The 26,218-nt window shown below is 53.7% G+C and overlaps 1 protein-coding gene across 1 annotated transcript; it reads right to left on the reverse strand.

Annotated features, from left to right (window-relative positions):
* Positions 1 to 19,620: 19,620 nt before the first annotated feature.
* Positions 19,621 to 23,278, reverse strand: LOC139831497 (uncharacterized). Its single transcript, XM_071820787.1, has 2 exons — positions 22,652 to 23,278; positions 19,621 to 22,074 (listed from the first exon to the last, which is right to left on the reverse strand). Exons 1-2 carry the CDS (start codon positions 23,276 to 23,278, stop codon positions 19,621 to 19,623), a joined length of 3,081 nt encoding a protein of 1,026 aa, XP_071676888.1.
* Between the last annotated feature and the right edge of the window lie 2,940 nt (positions 23,279 to 26,218).

Below are 26,218 nucleotides of genomic sequence, written 5' to 3' on the forward strand. Positions count from 1 at the left end.
CTGCCACCAGTCACTTGGTGATGTGTGACAAAAGTGAACATGTAACTCCTTGTCACGGCCTGCGCGCACCCTCACCCTGCAGCCGGGCTCGTCGCAGCGAACAGAAGGCCCATCGCTACCATGGAGCTCATCACAATGACTAATCATCTATAGATGAAAAGAAAAAGGAAAACGTTAGCACAATACTCAACCGGGAGAATTTTTTAAAAGTACTACATCAATCAAGTACTCACACGATCGGTAGGGACAGTAAAGTCGGCAGACCGTTGCCATTCAAAACTGCACAAATGGCAAACGGTTGACTTTGGCTTGCATCGCCTTGTGCAGTACTCCACATACAAACTGATCACCCAGTCGGGAACTTCTTCCTCACCAACGAACTATGGAAAATGGAAATGTAAAACTTATTACCCCGATAGCAAAAGGTGGATTTCTTCAGAATTTGGAAGCGACAACATTAAGAGATCCATGTCTAAAAAACAATAGAGGACACAAGTATGAACCAGACACAATAGCAGTCAATCAGTGGGAGTGATGTTCAGTTTGAGGCATGTTATGCCCATAAAGATAAATAATTCATCAGAAGACACGTTTCTGAGCTCAGCAAATTTAAAGAAAAATACTTGATGCTGCTTAAGTGAAGCACCCAACAGTTTGGTCAACTCAGGTTGACATGTAATCTTACTAGTGACATAGGGAATTTATGACACTTGGTCTCTATTAATCAAGACCTGCATAAAACTTCTCTGGAAAAACATTCTTTGATCCCTATTGTATCTCCAAGATGAAACCACTAAGGCAAAACCTTTTCTGAATACACTACACGTTTACTCTTCTTTTCTTTGGAAAATTGGTATTTATGCTTCTCGTGTATACTTCCTTATTCTTGGATGTCATCTGCATTACCCGGTATTTGTTCATGTAACTAGTTGTTTGCAAAATTTTCTGCAGATTCACTAATTTTGGCCTATCACATTGACATCTGGCACAAGGAGTACACAAGCAAAATTTTATTTGCAGCATTTTCATATCGCCTGTTTCATCAAGAATCTCAAGGACAGAAGAGCAAGACAGTACTAATGCCACTTTTCTCAGCTCATCAAATTTAATGAAATAGGAGAAAGATTAGTACCAGAGGCTGTCGCGGTGGAGGCGGCGGAGGGGAAGGAGTGGTCGACGAGGCACGGGGACGACGACGACGAAGACCACCGGCGTACATACACGCGTAGTTCTTGGGCGGCGACGGCAGCGGCGACGGCGGTGACGGCGGCGTCTCCGCTCGCTGTGGCAGGCAGGGCTGCCGCCGACGCAGCAGGCGGCGGAGGAACTCGGGGATGAGCCGTAGCACGCGCTGGAGGAAGTCGCGGCCTACCGCGTGCGCGCGCCTTCCGCGACGGAGCATAGCCTCGATGGCGCCGCCAGCGTGAGCCAGCGCTCGCCGGAGAAAAGGGTCCCCTGCGGACTGCGCGTCGTCGCGCCAGTGCCTCTTCGCCATGGCTGCGGCCGCCCTGGCCCTTCTCGCGTTCTTGGAGTGGAGGAAAGGCAGCGCGCGCCAGAGAAGTCGCGCAGGGAAGAGGAGCCCGTCGATGGCGCCGCCGCCGAGCGCCACCGCGCCCCGAAGAAGAGGCCTGACGGGGACGCGCTGGGGGCGCCCTCCGTGGCGAGCACGCTTCGGCGTCCTCGCCATGTCCGGTCTTGAGCGTTTCTTGGCCGGTGTTGATCGTCCGCGGTTCTTGCCCTTGTTGATCTTCCGGCCTTGAATTGGGGTAACAGATGAGTTCCCTGTCTCCCCGGCGACGCTTGAACTAAGATGGCTTGGATGGGGCGGCGGGGGTAGTTCTTGGCAGGGGGGGGCAATTCTTGGATTCGACGGGGGAGCGGCGAGGATTCTGGGGAACTGGCTGAGCACTGAGCAGGGGTCGAGGTGCTTTTGGAGAGGAGGGAAACTAAACAGAGAAAATAACGAAGCTCGGGAAGGGGGGGCGCCGTTCCGTTGTCTGCTCCATGAGACTGGCCCAGCTGAAGGCCTCTCCGTGAGAGAATTGGGCCCAAGACCACTGAACTAAACTTTTTTTTCAAATGCAGCTGCATTTTTTCCAGCAAATCCTATATGGCGCTCATTGCGTCTGTTATCAAATGGCCCCTTTGGTAGGCTGCGTCGGATTCCTGCACCACTGGCGCAGCGAGACGGACGCCCCTGAGCGTCGTGAATGGGCCACGGGTCATGGCCCACATTTGGCCTATCGTTTGGCAGCATGTGTTGCATCGGCCCAAACATAAGTGCATAGAGCGTTCCATCTCTGTTCAGCCACAATACATGTATTTGTTGTCATTTTACACACCCAGACAAAGCTTATCCTCACCATATTAAAATATGGTGACATTACCATCACATAACGGCACATAGAAGAGCTCAAACACGATTATAATCACAACACACTGTTAACGAACAGATGAGAGTACTTAGTGCCTAATCTAGCGTCATAGTGGTAAGACGCCTACCTAAACCTGGGACAGACTACCTAGGTGCAAAATCAATGTTCAACAGCCTCTACATGCCAACATTACAGTCACATATGCACAAAAGCAAGTGTTTAACAGCCTCCTAGAGGCCAGCACAACTACTGACGGCGACAATCAGACATAAGCAGAGACAACGATCAAGCAGCAGCACCTTAACGGCGAGGATCATCATAAGGGCCCTCGCGATGCCTCTTGCAGCCGAAGATGCTGGAGCAGGAAGTCTCCTTCCTGAAGACGTCGATCTTGAAGCTGTCGTCCTGAGGGGTGAAGACGATCGTGTCGTCGACACGGAGTAAAAGCTTGGTGGTGAACTCCCAGACTTGATGAAGCCAACGCGCTGGCCCAACCACTGGAGCTGCACCTTCCACTCACATTGCTGGCCCATGTACAAGCACACCTTCACCGGCGGGCCATTGTTCTTTAGCTTGTACTTGGTGATCAGGAGCTGCTCCATGTAGGGCGGCACAGCGAGGGCAAGGAGGTCCAGGCTCTCCACCTGCATGAAGAACACCGGCAGCTGCTACCTAGGAGCGTGCCCCAGGTCAGCAGGACGGCCGGCGTGAACCCTTCACGCGGTGATCTGCCGGTGGGCTTCCATGAACGCTTTATTGGGGTCACGAAGCTGCACCCGGACGGCCATTTCCCTTGCATCCAGTATGGTCCCTTCCACGAACAATTCCAGGAAGGGTCAGTTCTGCATATGCAATGACAATGCAAATAGTTAGCGATACTTGGCATTGCTAACTTTCATGGACAATGGCAATGCCAAGATCAAGTCCACAATGGCAATGCTAAGCACAAGCACTGTCATGGACAATGGCAATGCCAAGCACAAGCACTGTGAAGTCTATCATTGATGGGGATACACCCATAGGGGGTGGGTCGCCAGCCCTACTCGCCATAAAGAGGGAAGACCCAGCTGGGCCGCCAGTCGCCCTAAGCGACTGGGCCCCTGATCCAAGGAGGAGGCCCGTGCGACTGGATGAGGAGATTGCGTGCAGGAGGGATAGCGAATCCCGGATTAGTAGCAACTGTATGATTCTGAGTTATCTCCATGTAACCCTAGATCGGGGGTGTCTATATAAACCCCCGAGCTAAAACCATAAAGAGACACATCATCTGAGATCCAATCTCCCCTGTAAGCTCTTGGCGTAGCCGCCGACTGAGCCCCCCATTGTAATTCTCCACTGAGCAATAAAGATCTAGCAGGACGTAGGCCCTTTACTCTCCGGAGGGGCTGAACTTGGGTAAACCCTTGCGTCCTGTGCACCTCGATCCGCGTATGGCCATGTTTCCTTGCCCCCGCATCAACGAAGTGCTACCCCCGGTAGCATCTGCCGTGGTCATATCCACGACAGTGGCGCCCACCGTGGGGCATGGAACATCAAGCCTCCGATCCGCGGCGAGGCCCTACTCGCCGATACGCCGGCAAGTCGCCACAGGCAGGATGATCGCCACCGGCGGCTTCTTCCACATCCAGCCAAGCTCCTACCGGCCGGCTTCGACTCCCCTCGCGCACGCCTGGATGGTGCCGGTCGGCACCATCAACCTCTTCGTCGGGCTCACCGGAGTCAGCGACCCCGGCGAAGCTCGCCCCAGCCAGGTGCACGTTCCCTTCGCGCCAGGGCAACTCCTCACCGCAACTCTCCCCCTCACGGGCGAGGTCCACACGGAGGCCGAGTTGGCCTTGGAAGATGACGCCGACTCGGCTGCCGCATCATCAACCGCCGAGTCCATCGCCACGGCGTCGGTCGCTGGGTCCATAGTCGCAGCCTCGCTTGGGGACTCCATCGCTCCAGTCTCCAACCCGAGCGACTTCGAGGACGACTCCGTCCTCCCCCTCTTCAGCAGCGACTCCGACTCGGACTCAGTCGGCGCAGCACGGTATCAATACCCCACTGCCGTCTTCATGGCGGCTGGCGAAGGAGATCAACCTCCACAAGATCCTTTCTCCACGCCACTTCCTCCCACCGCGACCGCGGCCGAGATCGAGGCACATCGAGCGGCCTTAGAGGAGCAACGGAAGAGGGAGCTCGTGGAGCGGCAGAAGTTCCGCCTCGAACAGGACTCGGTGAGAGCCGTGTCCCATTACCGCAACGAGCGAAATCGCGCGCGCATGGAACGCATCCAGGCACAAGGCTTCCCCAGTGCGCGTCTCAACTTCGACGACCCGGACGGAGAAGTCCGGGTCGCCCGACCCACGAATCCCGACATCCCAGAATCGAGTCGGGTCGCCGCCGGAGGAGTAGCTCACGGAGCACCGCCACCCCCCCTCCACCTCCCGGGGGACGACCGCCTCCCCAAGCAGAGGTCGACGCCAACGGCCTGCGCCTCCATTCGTCCCCAGCAGACAACGTCGCGGCAGCCCAAGCCGCCCTCGCCAACCTCCCTGAAACAGGGGAGGGTGCTATCTTCGTTCAGCACGCCAAGGCTTTAGTCGCCAAGGCCCTGGAACAGCAACACGCTGCCGCCGACTCTCAAGGACGGCTCTACTCGTGCTCGTCGGCGAGCCGAGCCGCGTCATCAGCCGTGGCGAACCGCGCAGTCGTCAACGTCAACAATTGCCCACCTCCAGCGCCGCGAGCCGCCCACTCGACTAACCACCGAGTCGAGCCGCGACCTGAGCGAGCGATGGTCGCCGCGAACGGGCAAGCGATTGACGCACGCACTCACATCCTCAACGACCAAGAGTGGCGAGCGCGCAACCGGGCAAATGACCGCTTCGTCGACGAGGCCCCGCGCCAGAGCGCGTTCAACCGGGTTGGACCGGCATGTTTCGGCCCCATGATAAGAGGCGAGCCCTACCCGGTTGGGTTCAAGGGTCCTCGCGACATCGAAAAGTACGACACACACATCGACCCCACGGTCTGGATCGACTCGTACACCATGGCGATGGGCATCTTGGGTTATTCCGAGCTACTCGCGCCCGTTACCTGCCCCTCATGATGGACGGAGTAAACCGTCATTGGTTCAACACCCTCACACCAAACAGCATCGATTCATGGGACGAAGCCAGGGCCGCCTTCATCCAGCACTTCGCCAGCGCGTACACGCGCGCAACCACCATAGAAGACTTGGACCGCTACGTTCAAGGCCCACGCGAATCGACTCGCCGATGGGTACAACGCTGGCAAGACATGTGGACGACCTCCAGCGGCATCAGCACCGACACGGCAATCTACTGCTTCCGAAGGTGCTGCCGATATGAACCACTCAGCGCCAAGCTCCGTCGAGTCAGCAGGGACAACATCTCCATCGCCGAGCTCTTCGACATCGCCCTGCGCTACGCCGACGAAGACCCCACAGTCGACTCGGACGACGAGTACGGCCAGCGGTGCAATCGCCGCCCCACTCACTCCGACAACCGCCGCGGCGACTACCGGTTCAGTGGCCGGTCCAGTGGTGGCAAACGCCGCGCCGATGGTGGCCACACGGAACTCGTCGCCAACGCCGACTACGAGCAACGCGACCCGAAGTCGTTCCGCCGAGACAACCGCGCACCAAGAGAAGACCGACCCCAGCCCAAGCGGTTCGACGCGCGCAGCTTGCTAGATGCCCCGTGCATCTACCACAGCAGGGAGGGCAAGCCCTCCAACCACACGACTGGAAACTGCTACTCCCTGAAGCAGATCGAGAGAGCCCGCCGCGCCAAAGAAGCCAACGGCGGCAACCAACACAAGGACCGCGCCAAGGACCAGGACCAGAACAAAGAAGACGGATTCGGACGTAGCGCCGGCTCGCTACGCACCTTCACCGGGGTCGGCGACCGCCGCGATCGGAAAGTCCTCACCAGGGCAGTCGCCGTGCATGCAGTCTCAGTCGACGTACCCCGCTGGCTCAACTGGTCCGAGCAAAGCATCACGTGGAGTCGTGAGGATCACGCCCCACGCATTGAATACCCAGGCCGAGTGGCGCTAGTCGTCAGGCCAAAAGTGGCCGACTACTGGCTCCCGAAGACTCTGATGGATGGAGGAAGCTCCATTAACATAATGTACTACGAAACCTTCCAGCGGCTCGGTCTGCCGGACTCGCGCCTTGAGAACACCAAAGTCACGTTCCACGACATCGTCCCAGGGCGGAAAGCCTTTCCAATCGGCAAGGTCACGCTGCCAGTCACCTTCGGCACGCCTGTGAATTACCGTACCGAGCGGATAACATTCGAGGTGGTCAACTTCCGCAGCCCATACCACTGCGTCCTCGGTCGCCAGGCGTTCGCCAGGTTCATGGCCGCGCCCCATTACGCCTACAACATGATGAAGATGCCCGGGCCCCGCGGTATCATAACCGTCCACGGCGACCCGGCAATGGCACTGGAGTGCGAGGACGACAACGCCAAGCTCGCCGACGCCGTCATCGCCGAGGAACTCGACAACAACGGCGAGCTCGCCAAGTACCCGGTCGACAGCAACGACCCCACCATCCTCGAGAAGCCGACCGAGCTCGACTCGCCCGCAGCGACCTTCAAGCCTACAACCGATACTCGCCAAGTAGACCTTGTAGAAAATGATTCGAGTAGGCAGGTTACCATTGGGACGGGTCTGTCCGCCCAATAGGAAAGCGCGCTCATCAAGTTCCTCCGTGAGAATCGAGATATCTTCGCATGGAAACCGTCTGACATGCCAGGTGTCCCGAGAGAACTTGCTGAGCACAAATTACATGTCGACCCCACCGCACGCCCCGTTAGGCCGGCGGTGCGGCCCGTGGGAGAAGAGCGCCGGCGTGCAATCGCCGAAGAGGTGAACCGGCTACTCGCCGCCGGTTTCATCATAGAAATCAAGCACCCCAAGTGGCTGGCGAACCCAGTTTTGGTGCTGAAGAAAAATAAGACGTGGCGCATGTGTATCGATTACACAAGCCTGAACCGCGCCTGCCCCAAGGACCCATTCGTCCTACCGCGAATCGACCAGATTATCGACGCGGTCGCTGGTTCCGAGTCGTTATGCTTCCTCGATGCATATTCCGGCTACAACCAAATAAAGATGGCCAAGGAGGACAAGGAGAAGACGGCGTTCATAACGCCGCTCGGCGCCTACTGCTACACGGCTATGACCTTCGGCCTCCGGAACGCCGGCGCCACCTACCAACGGTGCATGAACAGCTGCCTAGAAAGCCAGATCGGCCGCAACGTCCACGTCTATATAGACGACGTGGTCGTGAAGTCGACTCGCCAAGACGACCTGGTCACCGACCTCGCCGAAACATTCGCAAACCTGCGGCGGTACCACATCAAGCTCAACCCCCAGAAGTGCACCTTCGGAGTCCCATCCGGATAGCTACTCGGCTACGTCGTCTCCAAACGCGGCATCGAGCCCAACCCGGAGAAAAGGTCAGCGGTCATGCGCACCAAGCAACCAACCTGCCTAGTCGACGCGCAGAAGCTCGCTGGGCGGGTCGCGACACTCAGTCACTTCATCCCTCGACTCGGCGACAAGGCCACGCCACTCTATCGCCTCCTAAAGAAATCAGAATCGTTCGAGTGGACGGACGAGGCGCAAAAGGCCCTAGAAGAGCTCCAACACGCTCTCAGGAATGCACCTATCCTCGCAGCCCCACTCCCTCAAGAAACGATGTTGCTATACGTCGCCGCGTCAAATCGCGCGATAAGTGCAGTCATGGTCGTCGAACGCAAAGAAGAAGGGAAAGAGCAGCTGATCCAACGCCCAGTCTACTACATCAGCGAAGCCCTCATCGAATCGAAGCAGCGCTACCCGCACTACCAAAAACTGGTGTACGCAGTACTGAGGGCCTAGCGGCGACTGGCCCCTTACTTCCACGAGCATCCCATCAAAGTGGTTGCTTCCACTCCACTCGCCGACATCATCCGGAACCGTGACGCAATCGGCCGGATAGCCAAGTGGGCAGTCGAACTCGGCGTCCACAACATCACATACGAGTCGCGCCATGCCATCAAATCCCAGGCACTAGCCGACTTCCTCGCCGACTGGGAAGAAGCACAGCAGCCGAGCTCTCAGGCAGACCTCAAGCATTGGACGCTACACTTCGACGGCTCCAAAAACCTCGAAGGAGCAGGTGCATGCGTCGTCCTCACCTCGCCCAAAGGCGACATCGTGCGGTACATCTTGCAACTCCGATTCGAGCCCTGCACCAACAATATGGCCGAGTACGAAGCACTCCTCCACGGCATGCGCATCACGAAGGAGATGGGCGCAACTCGCCTGCGCTGCCTCGGCGACTCCGACCTCGTCGCCAGCCAGACGTCCGGCACCTGCGACGCCTCCGACGCCAACATGATCGCCTACAAGCGAGCGGTCGATCAAGCCGGCGCCAGCTTCGCTGGCCACGTCGTCGAGTGGATCGATAGGCGCAAGAACGAAGAAGCAGACGCCTTGGCCAGGATTGGGTCCAAGCGGCTACCACCCCCCCCCCCCAGGAGTCTTCCTCGATGTCCTCGCCCGCTCCTCGGTGCACATACCACGGGAGATCGACATCGCCGAACCACCTGCACCCGACTCCGCCCTGGTCGCACTCGCCTCGGACGCTGGGGACTGGACTGAGCCGTACCTCAGCTACCTCGAGCGCTAGGTACTGCCGATGGACGAAACAAAGGCACGCACCCTCGTGCGCCGCTGCAAGTCCTTCACCATCATCAACAACGAACTCTACAAACGCAGCATCTCCGGGACATTCCAGCGCTGCGTCACCGCCGACGAAGGCCGCAAGATACTCCGAGACATCCACACAGGCGACTGCGGCCATCATGCAGGCGCCCGCTCGATCGTGGCCAAAGCTTTCCGGCATGGCTTCTATTGGCCAACAGCTCATGACGATGCCATGACTATTGTTCGAGCATGCGCCGGTTGCCAGAAATATGCTAGCCAGTCGCACATGCCGGGCTCAGCACTGAAGACCATACCCCTCACCTGGCCATTCGCCGTCTGGGGCATGGATATGGTGGGGAAATTCAAAACAGCCCCCGGCGGATATACCCACCTCCTCGTCGCCGTGGACAAGTTCACGAAATGGATAGAAGCAAAACCCATCAAAAAATGCGACGGCAAAACAACGACCAAGTTTCTCCGGGAGTTGATCTACCGCTACGGCTACCCCCACAGCATCATCACGGATAATGGTACAAACTTCGCCAAAGGGGAAATGGCTGACTTCTGCGAAGAAAAGGGCATCCGACTCGACCTCGCGGCAGTCGCACACCCCAAGTCGAACGGACAAGCAGAAAGAGCAAACCAGAGCATCCTCCATGGGATCAAACCACGGCTGATGGTACCCCTGGAACGTGCGGCCGGCTGCTGGGCCGAAGAACTATCTTCGGTACTCTGGGGCATTCGCACAACACCAAATAGGTCGACTGGCTACACGCCCTTCTTCCTGGTTTATGGCGCCGAAGCCGTCATGCCAACAGACATCGCCCATGACTCACCACGAGTCGCCAACTACGCCGAAGAATAGAACGAGCGTGCTCGGCAAGACAACGTCGACCTCCTCGACGAGGCGCGAGACCTCGCACTCTCCAGAACGGCCATTTACCAGCAAGGCCTGCGCCGGTACCATAATCGCCGAGTGCGCAGTCGCTCCTTCCAAGAAGGCGACCTCGTCCTTCGGCTCATACAGGACAAAAAGGGCATGCACAAGCTCTCTCCCCCGTGGGAAGGACCGTTCGCCATCAGCCGCGTGCTTGGCAACGACGCTTACTACCTCACTGACGTCCGCAAAAACGACAAGGGTGAGCTGCTCACCAGAGAAGTCGAGCGCCCCTGGAACGTCAACCTTCTCCGCCAGTTCTACACCTAGCATAAATGTGTACGCAACTCCAAGAATATCAATGAAAAACACTTGTCTCTCCAAGTCACATTCGCCAACCATTCTGCAATACTCGCCGACCCTAACTCATCTCCCATCCCCGCGAGTCGAATCGCCCAACGTGCGCGACTCGGGGACTGCGAGACCTTCGATTGTTGCTGCTGACCGAGCAATCCACGATCGACCAAGTAGCTCGGCTAACAAGAACACAACGGGCCCACCGGTCGCAATACCAGGACCGGTCTGCCCCGTGTCTCTTACGCCGTCAAGCGAACACGGCGACTGGATCCGGCAGCAGGGTCGCTTGCTCGACCAGCCCTCCGGGCCCCAGCAATCGCACAGTGCTACGCTATAAAGCACAACACCTCGCCCTCCTCTATCTTAGGCAGGTGACTTCAAAGGCTAAGTACTTCGACTAGGGACCCCGCAAAACGGACCCGCGGTTCGCCAAGGAAAAACGCCCGACCAAGAACCCCTTTGGAGTCGCCTAGCGACTGGCTCATCGAGCCACGACGAGAGGCGCGCTACACAGACATCGCAACAATAATAAATCCACTCACCCACCCATGAGGCTGCTATCCGCGCAAAACGACTACGTACTGCGACTGGGGACGCCCAGCTCGAACAGGAAAACAGTCATGCCGATAGCCTTCATCGGGGTCGCACAACGACTGGCCCCTTGGGCCATGGAAGAGTAGGATCACTCCAATCGCTCGAGCAAACAAAGAGAGAAGAGCAGCAAAAGTCACCAGTATTCAGTCACCAAAAGCGTCTCATGTACAAATAACACACCCTCGAGTCAATCGCTCGGAGGACAACACATCCGTTCACTACAAAGCACGACAACCTACTTGGGCGAGCTCGGCTTCCCCTCTACCACCGGCTCGGCTCCACCGTCCCCGTGACGGAACTTCGGGGTGTACTGGACGACGGGGTAAGTTGACAGGGCTTTGGTAGCCGCGGCATGGAAAAGCCGCTCGGCGGGGAAATCCTGCGGGCCTGGCACCTTCTCCGCGTCTTCGGGGGCCGACTGGCTGGCGATATGCGTCTCCAAGTCCGCAGTCGCCAACACCCGGTCGGCTTAAGGGCGAACCGCCTCCATCAGACGCAGCACCTCGGCGACGTCGAACTCTCCAGTCTCGGACGGGAAGCCGGCCGTAACTTCCTCCACGTCGAAGCCCTCAGAATAATGGGCGAGCACCATGCTCAGCGCCATGGTGACGCCCACGCGACAAGAGGAGCGGCGGAGCCAATCGACCACCGCCGGAATGTCGGAGACGGCCTTGAAGACCGACGGCGCGTCCCGAGGAATTATCTCCCGCGGGCTCAGGTACTGAAGCGCCGCCAGGATCTCCCCAGCGCAGGCAATAATGCGCGTCGTCGCCTCCTGGAGACACTCCCGAGGGGTCGCCGACTCCACGAAGTCGCATTGCCCTGAAAACACAAGCAGAAAAAATTTCCCTAAGTCAGAACTCGCTCTATCAGGGACTCGCCACGCTCGGGGACTGGACCCCCGAAGCGGACTCGCCACGCTCGGGGACTGGACCCCCGAAGCGGACTCGCCACGCTCGGGGACTGGACCCCCGAAGCGGACTCGCCACGCGCGGGGACTAGACCCCCGAAGCGGACTCGCCACGCTCGGGGACTGGACCCCCGAAGCGGACTCGCCACGCTCGGGGACTAGACCCCCGAAGCGGACTCGCCACGCTCGGGGACTATACCCCCGAAGCGGACTCGTCACGCTCGGGGACTGGATCCCCGAAACAGACGTGCCACGCTTAAGGGCCAAACCCCCCATAAACGGGCTCGCAGCACCGGAAGACTGACGACACTGCGATTAACCCTCAATATCCCCGAAAAAACCAAAAGAAAATAAACACTCACCGAGAAGTTGCCGCGACATCTCGCGGACGAAGGCCTCGAAGCTCGTCTTCTCGGCTTGAACAGCCAAAAGTGTGCCTTCCGACGCCTCCTTCTCGGCCGCAAGCTCCTTGGCATGTTGCAGCTTCAGAGCCGCCAGCTCCTCACGCAGCGAAGCGGCTGCACCCCTGGCGGCGTCCCTCGCCTCCGCCGCGGCATCAAGCCTGACCTTGTAGTCGGCGATAACATCTTCGAGCTCCTTGCCCTTGTCCTCCAGGACCTTGGTTAGGTCGGCGACCTCCGCCTTCGCCTTCTTCTTCGCCTCATCGGCTTGCTGGGCTCGGAAGTCGGCCTCCCTGAAGAAGGACTCCTTCACATACCCCTCCCGAGCCTCGGCAAGCGCCCTTTCCTGCGCCTCTGCTACAAGAAATGGGAGATCATGAGGGCAAGAGCAAAAAATACATCGACTGAAATCAAGGCCTGTGTGAGCCGATACTTACTGCCAATGGCGATTAGGCGACGGTTTTTCTTCGCCGCCTCTTCCACGAGGGCCGTCAATCGCTTTACCTCCGCCTGCACAACAGAAAAGGAAACCTCAGTACAACGATCGCTTGGTTCCAATAGGAAGAGACTCGACTCGCCCCTTCAGCCCGAGTCGACCCTCGGAGACTGGGAGGGAACCACACCGAAAATACAAAACTTACCACATGAACTTCACTAAGCGTCGCGTGCAGCTCATTGAAGGACAGTGTCGACAGCGGAGGTCGGCGAGACTCGTGCGCCCCGCCTTCTTGCATCACCGCCTCAGTCGACGGCGCTCCTCCAGTCGGAGCAGCGGGATCGCTGGGACGAGCCGGATCCCTGGCGGCCTTGGTCCGCCGCTCCTTCATCGGTGCCGGAGGATCGCTCCCTGCGGCTGCGCTCGGCTCCTCCTCTGTCGTAGAGGGGACGACGGTCGGATCCTGAGTCGCGTCAGGAGTGGCGCTCGCCGTCGCCCTCTCCGCGCGGCCCACACTCGCCAGAGGATAGCTCCCGTCGACTGGCTCGGCGGAGCTCACGGTCGCATCCACCGTCTGGCTCTCGGCGACGGTCTCCTCCCGCACGGAGGTCAAGTCCGCGGGATCGACGGAAACCTTCTTTGCCTCGGCGGCTTTCTTCAGCTCGGCGGCCTTCCTCGCCTCTGCCGCCTTCGTGGCCGCCGTCCCTGCCGCCGGGGCGGGCCTTGTTAGGACCTTCCTCTTGGATCTGTAAAGGAGAATGTGAGACTCCGACACCATAATAATAGATCAAGACATAAGCAGGGAAAAGCCACCTACTTTACGGTGGGGATGGCCTTGACGCCCGGGCCGACTCGGGCCCCGGCTTCCAAAGCGTCCTTCAGGGGGCGACGGAGTTCGGTAGCGCCCTCGAAGACGGTTTGGCGCAGTCGCTTGGGGCGCGGTTCGCCCTCCTTCCTCGCGGGCTCCTTCCCTTCCGGAGGGGAGGTCGACTCCTCTCCTTCGTCGTCCTCCTGGGCGCTCTCGCCCGGCGCGCTCTGCGAGGAGGAGGCCTGTCAGATCCCGGTAGTGGATCAAACAATTATACTCCCGATATGGAGACCTCAAGCTATGAGTATGAGGATTTCTACTGATTCTAAATCTAGAACGGGGAAATAAAGGATAAGAGCAAGCATAGCTTTTGCATATTCTTTTCGATAGCCCTGTCTTCCCAGGACGGGGGCTTATAAGCCAGTTCAGTTATTACAGCAGAAGGGGGATAAACAGTAACTAGTAAAAATGACGACGTGGCTTTGCTTCGCCTGGGCCGTCTGTAGCGGTAGATGCTTCATCACTGAAGGAGACTTAACTGTCGATTGAAGCTTCAGAGTTACAGGTTGTGACAATGCAGAGTTACAGGTTGTGACAATGCCTCCTCCTCAAGATTGCACTTGTCCTCAAGTGTTCGTAGGAGCAAACCACGATTTGATTGTATCTGAATAGAATTGGGGAAACACTTTCTTGATGAGATTAGCATCTTCCCAGGAAGAATCTTCGGGTGCCAAGTTTTCCCATTGCACATGCAACTGTGTCACCAAGATGTTGTTTCTGGAAAGGGAACGAGTGTCAAGTACCTTTGCTGGGTGAGTTTTGATCTTGCCATCAGGACCGACAAGAGGGAGGTGTGCTTCCGGTACTGCATGTTTCCCCAGGTGCTTCTTCAGCTGACTCACGTGGAAGACTGGATGGATGGCAACACCATCAGGCAGCAGTAATCTGTATGCAGATTTCCCCAGTTTTTCCAATATACGGAAGGGGCCATAGAATTTGCTGCGTAGCTTGGTGGCATGCCTTAGACCGAATGCAGAGAGACGGTAGGGTTGCATCTTTAGATAGACCATGTCTCCCACCTCTAAGACCCGCTCTGTTCGTTTCTTGTCAGCATGTCGTTTCATTCTTGCTTGAGCCTGTGTCAGGTTCTCTTTCAACTTGGAGAGCATTTCCTGTCTCTCTTGTAAGAATTCTCTTGCTTCAATGTCTTCTGGACCTGGTAGTGCCACTTCACTTATCATGGGAGGAGCGAAACCGTACAATGCCTGAAATGGAGAAACCTTCAGGGTTGTGTGATATGTTGTATTGTACCACCACTCCGCCATAGGTAGCCAAGATGCCCACTTCGTTGGATTTTGAAATACCATGCAGCGTAAGTATGACTCGAGGCACTGATTGACGCGCTCGGTCTGACCATCCGTCTGTGGGTGGTAAGCAGTGCTGAGGCGCAGTTTGATGTTCATTGAAGCAAAAACTTTCTGCCACATTTTACTAGTGAATATTCTATCTCTGTCAGTAACAATGCTGATGGGAGGGCCGTGGAGTTTGAAAATATTATCCATGAATGCCTTGGTGACTGAATGCACATCATATGGGTGGGAGAGAGGTATGAAATGAGCTATTTTAGTCAGACGGTCAACCACTACGAGAATGACGTCTTTACCTCCAGATTTAGGCAGTCCTTCTATGAAGTCCATAGTGATGTGTTGCCAAGCCATATCTGGAGTAGATAATGGCTCGAGTTTTCCAGGGTAAGGGCAGTGCTCAGTCTTTGCACGCTGACAGACTGGACATTCAGAGATGTACTTTTCTATGTCCTTTTTCATAGCTGGCCAGTAAAAGAGCTTCTTCACTCGTTGGTAAGTAGCCACCATGCCAGAATGTCCTCCAATAGGAGAAGCATGAAGAGAATCCAGTAAGTGTTGCTTCAATACGTTGTCAGCTCCAATGTATATGCTACCTTTGTGCCTGAGAATTCCCGAGTTTAAGGTAAATGGAGATGTTGGATCAGCTTTGAGCGCTAACTTCTGAAGAAGTGCTTTACATGTTTGATCTTGAGCATAACTGGCTTCCACTGTCTCGATCCAAGCTGGAATGATCATGGTGATTGGCATAAGCGAGTGCTCCCGACGGCTCAATGCATCAGCTGCCTTATTTTCCTTCCCCTTTTTGTAATCAATTTTGTAATTGAATTCCAACAACTTGAGAAGCAGTTTGTGTTGCACACCTTCTGTGACTTTTTGTTCTGTTATGAATTTCAGGCTCTTTTGATCTGTTTTTATCAAGAGGTCATTGCCCATCAGGTAGTGGCGCCATTTCTTGAGTGATTCAAGTATGGCAAGTGCTTCTTTATCATATGTTGAAAGGGCTGCTGCTCTATTTCCCAGAGCTTTGCTGAAGTAGGATAGAGGCCTTCCAGATTGCATTAGTACTGCTCCTAGACCATGACCACTAGCATCAGTTTCGAGTGTAAATGGTAAAGAAAAATCCGGGAGTGCCATCACTGGTGCAGTGACCAGACATGTCTTCAGCTGCTCAAAAGCTTTTGTTTGGCTCTCTGTCCATAAGAAGGCATCTTTCTTTAGTATGTCATGGAGAGGACGGCAGATCAAGCCATAGTTTTTGACAAAACGCCGGTAATATCCGGTTAGACCCAAGAATCCTCGCAACTGAGTGACATTCTTAGGTATTGGCCAGTCCTTGACAGCTTCAATTTTCTTGGGATCAGTAGCGACTCCATCTCCCGAGATTATGTGACCCAAGTATTCGACCTGTGATGCTGCAATGACACACTTGCTAGACTTGGCAAACAGCTGATGACTTCTGAGTTTGTCAAAGACAAGACGAAGATGTTTCATGTGTTCTTGCTTGGATTGGCTGTATACCAAAATGTCGTCGAAGAAAACCAATAGGAATTTCCTCATATACTCTTCGAAAACCTTGTTCATGAGTGATTGAAATGTGGCCGGAGCGTTTGTCAATCCAAATGGCATCACCAGGTACTCGAAGTGACCAAAGTGTGTTCGGAAAGCTGTCTTGTGAATATCTGTCGGTTTCATCCGAATTTGATGATAGCCCGATCTGAGGTCGAGTTTGGTGAAGAACTTGGCACCCTGGAGTTCATCAAGGAGGTCTTCAATAACAGGTATAGGAAATTTATCCTTAATTGTTTGTGCGTTGAGTTTTCTGTAATCTATACAGAGGCGCCACGACCCATCTTTCTTCCGGATTAGTATGGCTGGACTGGCATAAGGACTGTTACTTGGTCTGATGACTGAAGATTCAAGTAACTCTTTAATTTGTCTCTCCATTTCGTCCTTCTGTTTATGAGGCACACGATATGGTCGAACCATTGGTGGTTCACTGCCACTCTTGAGAGGAATCGAGTGATCACAAGTTCTTTCAGGTGGTAGTGTTTTAGGTTCATCAAAGATATCAGCATATTCTGCTAGCAGGTCCAATATGTCAGGATCAGTAATTTGTGTTTGAGGATTATCTGCAGATATTGGGAACAAGCAGTAGCCTTTTGCTCCTTTTTGCAGTTCCTTCTGAAGTTTATCAATAGACATGAGTTGGACACCCTTGTGCCGAGATCTATCATCCAAGTGTATTTGTTTCTTGTCATAATGGTTGATGGTGACCCTCCTTTTAACATAATCGAATGTTACAGGATTGTGCTGCAGCATCCAGTCTCCTCCCAGCACAATGTCATATTCCTTGAGTGGCAAAATTCTGAAGGAGTCAGTAAATTGGTGTCCTTGAATTGTGTAAGGTATGTTTGGAACTGTTGCACCTGTCTGCAGTGTGCCACCACCAGCCACCAATACTGTTTCCATTGTGTTTGTCACTGTATTGCAATTAATGCGGGTGGAGAATTTCATGTCCATGAATGTATGAGTGCTCCCTGTGTCCACCAAGGCTATGCCTTGTTTCCCCCCAATGTTAACTTTCAATGTGAAAGTGTTTTGTGATGGTGCTCCCTTTGCTGCTTGTATTGAAATTTGCATCATTGCTTTTTTATCTTCAGTGGTATTGTCAGCCTGCACAGGTGTTTCCTCTTCTTCCTGCGTTTCTGTGGTGTGTTCTTCTTCAGAGCTATCATTTCCCTCTGTTGCCATCAGATTCAAGCGCTTGTATTGCTGACAGCGATGACCAAAGAACCATTTTTGTCCACAATATTTGCACTGACGAGGTTCATTGAATTTCACCTCTTGTTTGGGAGCTCCTTTTTCATTTTCTCTTTTAGCTGGGGGTTGATCTGCATTGGTTTGTGACTTTTGTGACGGATGAGCTGCATAGCTTGATCTGCTATAGCTGTTGTTGCTCTGCATTTTCTTGTTATGTAGCGCAGTTGCATTCGCTGCTCGTTCCATGTCCCGGGCTTTATCAATTGCAGCATATAGACTTGTTGGAGACAGGGTTTTGACATGGTGTTTAATTTCCCCTCTAAGGCCGTTGATATAGCACTTTATATAGTAACCTTCCTTAACTTCAGGATTTTCCTTTTTGTAGTTGGCCATCTTGTCTTCGAATTTATCAGTGTATTCAGAGACTGTGGCACTTCCTTGTTTGATGTTATTGAATTCCTCAACAGCTTCATAACCAGAGTCTTCTGTGAATCTCTGTAGAAGGACTTTGCAAAATTGTTCCCAATTCAAGTTTTCTTCGAGTACACCTGAATTTCTGAGCCAAGTATCTGCTCGTCCAGTGATATACATCTGGGCATAGTCGAGTTTGGCTTCGTCTGGTACATATACCATAGCAAAATATTTTGCTGTCATTCTTAGCCACTCATGGGGGTTATTTCCATCAAACCTTGGAAAATCCATCTTTGGTGCTTTGGCTATGGACTTGTAGAAGTGAGCATCACGGTCAAACCCATTGTTTCTATCACCTCTGGGAAATGGACCCCTGTCATGCTCTCTGTCATACCCTTGTTGTCTCCCTCTGGCATCAGCGTGTTCTCTGTCATGCCCCTGTTGTCTGCCACGAGCATCAACACTCTCTCTGTAATTGTGGTGATATTGGTTTGGGTTTTGTGGGTGGTATGGCTGTGGTTGGTAAGTGATGGGTTGTGGGTTAATATGAGGTGTAGGGTATGTGTAGTTGGGCATATGGTTTGGTTGGTATTGGGGATTTGGTGGGTTATAGGGATCTGGGTAAGGTGGAGGCTGGTATGTTTGGTTCTGGGATGGGGGTACATTTGGGTAAGGTTGCCATTGTGGGTATGGTTCTTGGTACTGGTTGTTGGGGAATTGTTGTCCTGCAAATTGATGAAACTGGACACCAGCTTGTGAATGATAATTGTGGTTTGGATCTGGGTATGAGGCACTAGCAGGATGTTGAAAGTTTGGGAAATATTGTTGCTGCTGGTAGTGTGGTGGTATTTGCCACTCTTCTTCTCCCCTAGGCTGTTCTTGATAGTGATCCGTGTCAATGAACTGCCTTGCATTTCCAACATCTGTGTCAGCCTGGGTGTAATTCACTTGTGATGTTGCTGGCATGTTACTTCGCCGACGCCAGTGAGGAGGCCGCGAGTGTCCCCTGGTTTCATCTCGTGCATCCTGTTTTGTGATTTCACCATTCGCACCTTGAGCAGCAGCAGCCGCGGTGCGGCTATCCTCATCTTCACGCGCCGCCGTGCGGCCACGGTTCTCCATTAACAGAGCTTCCAGTCTACTCATCTGGTCTGCCAAGGATGAGATTTTACCTTCAAAGCCATCAAGCTTGGTGCCGATTTCTTCAGTGCGATTGTTGACTTGCTCCATGTCAAGCTTCAACGCCTCAAGTTCTTGCGCCGCAGCTTCTGACGCCCTCGACTTCGTCATTCTGTCGAACACTTGCCGTGCGCTTCGACCGCCGCCAGTCTACCGCCACCAGCGCCCGCCTCCGAGAACCGAGAGCAGCGCCGGGATTTGACCGCCGGGGGAGATGATCCCCAGCAACCGCGCTGCTTCGCTCGATCTGCGCCCGAACAGTGCCACCGCCGCCAAGCCGCCGCCGTCGACCACGTCGTAGAGGACGTCACCGCCACCAGCGCCTCCGTCGACACGCACCCCGCCGCCGCGAAAAGGGAGAGGAGGGTGGGATTATGAGAGAACCCAACCACCCCCGTCTCGCCAATCCGAATCGCCACCGGAATCTCGAGCTCCTCTCACGGAATCTTCTTGAGCTCGAAAAAAAATTTCCGTCCAAGGATGGACTCGCTTTGACCTTCTGTGACTTTTTGTTCTGTTATGAATTTCAGGCTCTTTTGATCTGTTTTTATCAAGAGGTCATTGCCCATCAGGTAGTGGCGCCATTTCTTGAGTGATTCAAGTATGGCAAGTGCTTCTTTATCATATGTTGAAAGGGCTGCTGCTCTATTTCCCAGAGCTTTGCTGAAGTAGGATAGAGGCCTTCCAGATTGCATTAGTACTGCTCCTAGACCATGACCACTAGCATCAGTTTCGAGTGTAAATGGTAAAGAAAAATCCGGGAGTGCCATCACTGGTGCAGTGACCAGACATGTCTTCAGCTGCTCAAAAGCTTTTGTTTGGCTCTCTGTCCATAAGAAGGCATCTTTCTTTAGTATGTCATGGAGAGGACGGCAGATCAAGCCATAGTTTTTGACAAAACGCCGGTAATATCCGGTTAGACCCAAGAATCCTCGCAACTGAGTGACATTCTTAGGTATTGGCCAGTCCTTGACAGCTTCAATTTTCTTGGGATCAGTAGCGACTCCATCTCCCGAGATTATGTGACCCAAGTATTCGACCTGTGATGCTGCAATGACACACTTGCTAGACTTGGCAAACAGCTGATGACTTCTGAGTTTGTCAAAGACAAGACGAAGATGTTTCATGTGTTCTTGCTTGGATTGGCTGTATACCAAAATGTCGTCGAAGAAAACCAATAGGAATTTCCTCATATACTCTTCGAAAACCTTGTTCATGAGTGATTGAAATGTGGCCGGAGCGTTTGTCAATCCAAATGGCATCACCAGGTACTCGAAGTGACCAAAGTGTGTTCGGAAAGCTGTCTTGTGAATATCTGTCGGTTTCATCCGAATTTGATGATAGCCCGATCTGAGGTCGAGTTTGGTGAAGAACTTGGCACCCTGGAGTTCATCAAGGAGGTCTTCAATAACAGGTATAGGAAATTTATCCTTAATTGTTTGTGCGTTGAGTTTTCTGTAATCTATACAGAGGCGCCACGACCCATCTTTCTTCCGGATTAGTATGGCTGGACTGGCATAAGGACTGTTACTTGGTCTGATGACTGAAGATTCAAGTAACTCTTTAATTTGTCTCTCCATTTCGTCCTTCTGTTTATGAGGCACACGATATGGTCGAACCATTGGTGGTTCACTGCCACTCTTGAGAGGAATCGAGTGATCACAAGTTCTTTCAGGTGGTAGTGTTTTAGGTTCATCAAAGATATCAGCATATTCTGCTAGCAGGTCCAATATGTCAGGATCAGTAATTTGTGTTTGAGGATTATCTGCAGATATTGGGAACAAGCAGTAGCCTTTTGCTCCTTTTTGCAGTTCCTTCTGAAGTTTATCAATAGACATGAGTTGGACACCCTTGTGCCGAGATCTATCATCCAAGTGTATTTGTTTCTTGTCATAATGGTTGATGGTGACCCTCCTTTTAACATAATCGAATGTTACAGGATTGTGCTGCAGCATCCAGTCTCCTCCCAGCACAATGTCATATTCCTTGAGTGGCAAAATTCTGAAGGAGTCAGTAAATTGGTGTCCTTGAATTGTGTAAGGTATGTTTGGAACTGTTGCACCTGTCTGCAGTGTGCCACCACCAGCCACCAATACTGTTTCCATTGTGTTTGTCACTGTATTGCAATTAATGCGGGTGGAGAATTTCATGTCCATGAATGTATGAGTGCTCCCTGTGTCCACCAAGGCTATGCCTTGTTTCCCCCCAATGTTAACTTTCAATGTGAAAGTGTTTTGTGATGGTGCTCCCTTTGCTGCTTGTATTGAAATTTGCATCATTGCTTTTTTATCTTCAGTGGTATTGTCAGCCTGCACAGGTGTTTCCTCTTCTTCCTGCGTTTCTGTGGTGTGTTCTTCTTCAGAGCTATCATTTCCCTCTGTTGCCATCAGATTCAAGCGCTTGTATTGCTGACAGCGATGACCAAAGAACCATTTTTGTCCACAATATTTGCACTGACGAGGTTCATTGAATTTCACCTCTTGTTTGGGAGCTCCTTTTTCATTTTCTCTTTTAGCTGGGGGTTGATCTGCATTGGTTTGTGACTTTTGTGACGGATGAGCTGCATAGCTTGATCTGCTATAGCTGTTGTTGCTCTGCATTTTCTTGTTATGTAGCGCAGTTGCATTCGCTGCTCGTTCCATGTCCCGGGCTTTATCAATTGCAGCATATAGACTTGTTGGAGACAGGGTTTTGACATGGTGTTTAATTTCCCCTCTAAGGCCGTTGATATAGCACTTTATATAGTAACCTTCCTTAACTTCAGGATTTTCCTTTTTGTAGTTGGCCATCTTGTCTTCGAATTTATCAGTGTATTCAGAGACTGTGGCACTTCCTTGTTTGATGTTATTGAATTCCTCAACAGCTTCATAACCAGAGTCTTCTGTGAATCTCTGTAGAAGGACTTTGCAAAATTGTTCCCAATTCAAGTTTTCTTCGAGTACACCTGAATTTCTGAGCCAAGTATCTGCTCGTCCAGTGATATACATCTGGGCATAGTCGAGTTTGGCTTAAATGCAGTACATATACCATAGCAAAATATTTTGCTGTCATTCTTAGCCACTCATGGGGGTTATTTCCATCAAACCTTGGAAAATCCATCTTTGGTGCTTTGGCTATGGACTTGTAGAAGTGAGCATCACGGTCAAACCCATTGTTTCTATCACCTCTGGGAAATGGACCCCTGTCATGCTCTCTGTCATACCCTTGTTGTCTCCCTCTGGCATCAGCGTGTTCTCTGTCATGCCCTGTTGTATGCCACGAGCATCAACTCTCTCTGTAATTGTGGTGATATTGGTTTGGGTTTTGTGGGTGGTATGGCTGTGGTTGGTAAGTGATGGGTTGTGGGTTAATATGAGGTGTAGGGTATGTGTAGTTGGGCATATGGTTTGGTTGGTATTGGGGATTTGGTGGGTTATAGGGATCTGGGTAAGGTGGAGGCTGGTATGTTTGGTTCTGGGATGGGGGTACATTTGGGTAAGGTTGCCATTGTGGGTATGGTTCTTGGTACTGGTTGTTGGGGAATTGTTGTCCTGCAAATTGATGAAACTGGACACCAGCTTGTGAATGATAATTGTGGTTTGGATCTGGGTATGAGGCACTAGCAGGATGTTGAAAGTTTGGGAAATATTGTTGCTGCTGGTAGTGTGGTGGTATTTGCCACTCTTCTTCTCCCCTAGGCTGTTCTTGATAGTGATCCGTGTCAATGAACTGCCTTGCATTTCCAGCATCTGTGTCAGCCTGGGTGTAATTCACTTGTGATGTTGCTGGCATGTTACTTCGCCGACGCCAGTGAGGAGGCCGCGAGTGTCCCCTGGTTTCATCTCGTGCATCCTGTTTTGTGATTTCACCATTCGCACCTTGAGCAGCAGCAGCCGCGGTGCGGCTATCCTCATCTTCACGCGCCGCCGTGCGGCCACGGTTCTCCATTAACAGAGCTTCCAGTCTACTCATCTGGTCTGCCAAGGATGAGATTTTACCTTCAAAGCCATCAAGCTTGGTGCCGATTTCTTCAGTGCGATTGTTGACTTGCTCCATGTCAAGCTTCAACGCCTCAAGTTCTTGCGCCGCAGCTTCTGACGCCCTCGACTTCGTCATTCTGTCGAACACTTGCCGTGCGCTTCGACCGCCGCCAGTCTACCGCCACCAGCGCCCGCCTCCGAGAACCGAGAGCAGCGCCGGGATTTGACCGCCGGGGGAGATGATCCCCAGCAACCGCGCTGCTTCGCTCGATCTGCGCCCGAACAGTGCCACCGCCGCCAAGCCGCCGCCGTCGACCACGTCGTAGAGGACGTCACCGCCACCAGCGCCTCCGTCGACACGCACCCCGCCGCCGCGAAAAGGGAGAGGAGGGTGGGATTATGAGAGAACCCAACCACCCCCGTCTCGCCAATCCGAATCGCCACCGGAATCTCGAGCTCCTCTCACGGAATCTTCTTGAGCTCGAAAAAAAATTTCCGTCCAAGGATGGACTCGCTCTGATACCAAATTGTCAGATCCCGGTAGTGGATCAAACAATTATACTCCCGATCTGACAATTTGGTATCAGAGCGAGTCCATCCTCGGTCAGATCCCGGTAGTGGATCAAACAATTATACCAAGCCTGACGAAGTCCCGCGCCTCGGAGTCCGACTCGGTGCGGTCCCCCTCGTCTTCAACCTCGTTGTCCTCGCCTTCGGTCATCTCTGGAGGCTCCTTCCCCGCGAGTGGGGGAAGATGGTTGGCGACCGTCTGCCACCGCTGCATCCCAAGCGAGTGACCGAGTTAACAATCACGGGACTTTTCGAAGAACGAGTAAAAGGGGTAAAATGTTACCTTTGGCGCTGGCTTGTCCTCGGAGAAGGGCTGCAGCCCGTCGTCGAAGGAGGTGAAGACGGCGGTGGTGACCTTGGCGAGTGCCTTCCGGTACTCGGCCTCATCCCACTCGGTCGCTGACGAACGGGTGCCGTCGTTCTGCCCCTTGTACTCCCACATGAGGTGGGCGCGGCAGCGAAGAGGAACCAAACGGCGGCCTAGCCAACAGTTGTACATGTTGGCGGCCGTCAAGCCGCTATCCTTCAGCGTCTGGATCGCCAGGCGCATCCCCCTCACCACCTCCTCCTGGTCCTTCGGCAGCGACCTCACGTTGAGGCGCCGAGGCACACTCGGCTCCGGCGTGTACTGGGGGATGGGGACTCCGCCTGGAGGAGTGTACTCCAGGGCGTAGAACCAAAACTTGCGCCATTGCGACTGCGCCTTCTTGGGCAGTGCCATGTCGATGAAGTTTTCCCCGGACTTCACCTGGAACGTGATCCCGCCATTGGGGATCAACGACTGGTCGCTCTTGCTGACCCGGGTCGCCCGCCCATGGAAGATGGATACCCATAAAGGGAAGTATGGCGGGCAGCCCAGGTAGCACTCGCACAGTGCCACGAACAGCGCGATTTGTTGAACGCTGTGCGGGCCGAGGTCGGAGACCTTGATGTTGTAGAAGGAGAAGAGTTGTCGGAAGAAATCGGAGGTGGGGAGAGCAAGACCTCGGTCGAGGAAACTCAGAAAAAGCACGAACTCGCCGGGGCGCGGGAGCGGCTCTACTTCATTCGCCGCCGGCACTCTCCACCGTTCCCGCTTGAATTCGGGAATGATCCCCGCAGCCACGTACGTGATCAAGGCTTCCTTGGTGACCTTGGACTTGCCCCATCCTCTCGCCGCCATTGGAGTATGGGAAGGTTGGAATGAGGAGAAGATGAGGGAAGAATGCGGCGGAGTGATAAGCCCTAACCCTGAAAGCGACCCTTTATACCGCCGCACTCGCCCGTATTAAGGAGAAGATCTGCTCATTGATTCGTTCCGAAATCGCCGCCCCGTAATCAACGGTCGGGATTACCACGGGCTCCGGCTGAATAGCCGTTAAAACTAGCCGTTAGCGGTCACGTCAGGCCCAACGGTCAACTTCGCGCAAACGGCTCGCGCCTCGGTCAACGTGAAATCCAGCCGTTGGCTCCTCCACGTGTCCCTACGGTGAATGTACGCCGACTGGTAAACGACGACTGGCTAGCGCCGACTGTCACACACCGACTGGCCAGCGTCGAGTGGCCTACGTCGACTGGCCAACGCCGATTGACGTATGTCTCCTAACTCGTCAGGTACCGGCGACTGGAGGCCGGGGCTACGCTACGACCTCGACTTTGAGAGCCCGATGGCGATTCATCCTGGTTCATCACCGCCCTTCTTTGAAGATCGCCTTAAACTCACGCTTCATCGCCACCGCGCTCGGGGACTACTGATGGGGATACACCCATAGGGGGTGGGTCGCCAGCCCTACTCGCCATAAAGAGGGAAGACCCAGCTAGGCCGCCAGTCGCCCTAAGCGACTGAGCCACGGAGCGACTGGGCCCCTGATCCAAGGAGGAGGCCCATGCGACTGGATGAGGAGATTGCGTGCAGGAGGGGTAGCGAATCCCGGATTAGTAGCAACTATATGATTCGGAGTTATCTCCATGTAACCCTAGATCAGGGGTGTCCATATAAACCCCCGAGCTAAAACCCTAAAGAGACACATCATCTGAGATCCAATCTCCCCCTGTAAGCTCTTGGCGTAGCCGCCGACTGAGCCCCCCATTGTAATTCTCCACTGAGCAATAAAGATCTAGCAGGACGTAGGCCCTTTACTCTCCGGAGGGGCTGAACCTGGGTAAACCCTTGCGTCCTGTGCACCTCGATCCGCGTATGGCCATGTTTCCTTGCCCCCGCATCAACGAAGTGCTACCCCCGGTAGCATCTGCCGTGGTCATATCCACGACAATCATGGTGCTTGATCTTGGCAAGGCCAACTTCAAGCACTGTCATGGATAATGGCAATGCCAAGCTCAAGCACTGTCATGGACTTGAAATTGTCAAGCATCATGGTGCTTGATCTTGGCATGGCCAACTTCAACCACTGCCATGAACAATGGACAATGCCAATGTCAAGCACTCAAGCACATTGCCATGAATCCTATCTACATTCACATCGATCAGAGCGGCCGGACAACTATGTGATCTACAATGTCATCTAAT

The sequence above is a fragment of the Lolium perenne genome, chromosome 5 (assembly GCF_019359855.2).
Source record: "Lolium perenne isolate Kyuss_39 chromosome 5, Kyuss_2.0, whole genome shotgun sequence".
Lineage (NCBI taxonomy): Eukaryota > Viridiplantae > Streptophyta > Magnoliopsida > Poales > Poaceae > Lolium > Lolium perenne.

Excerpts from the sequence above, each read along its gene's own strand:
- LOC139831497 (XM_071820787.1), bottom strand. The coding sequence starts at position 23,278 with ATGACGAAGTCGAGGGCGTCAGAAGCTGCGGCGCAAGAACTTGAGGCG. Across the intron at positions 22,075-22,651 it reads AATGGCAACCTTACCCAAAT|AGATTCACAGAAGACTCTGG; the intron begins GTACCCCCATCC and ends GTCCTTCTACAG.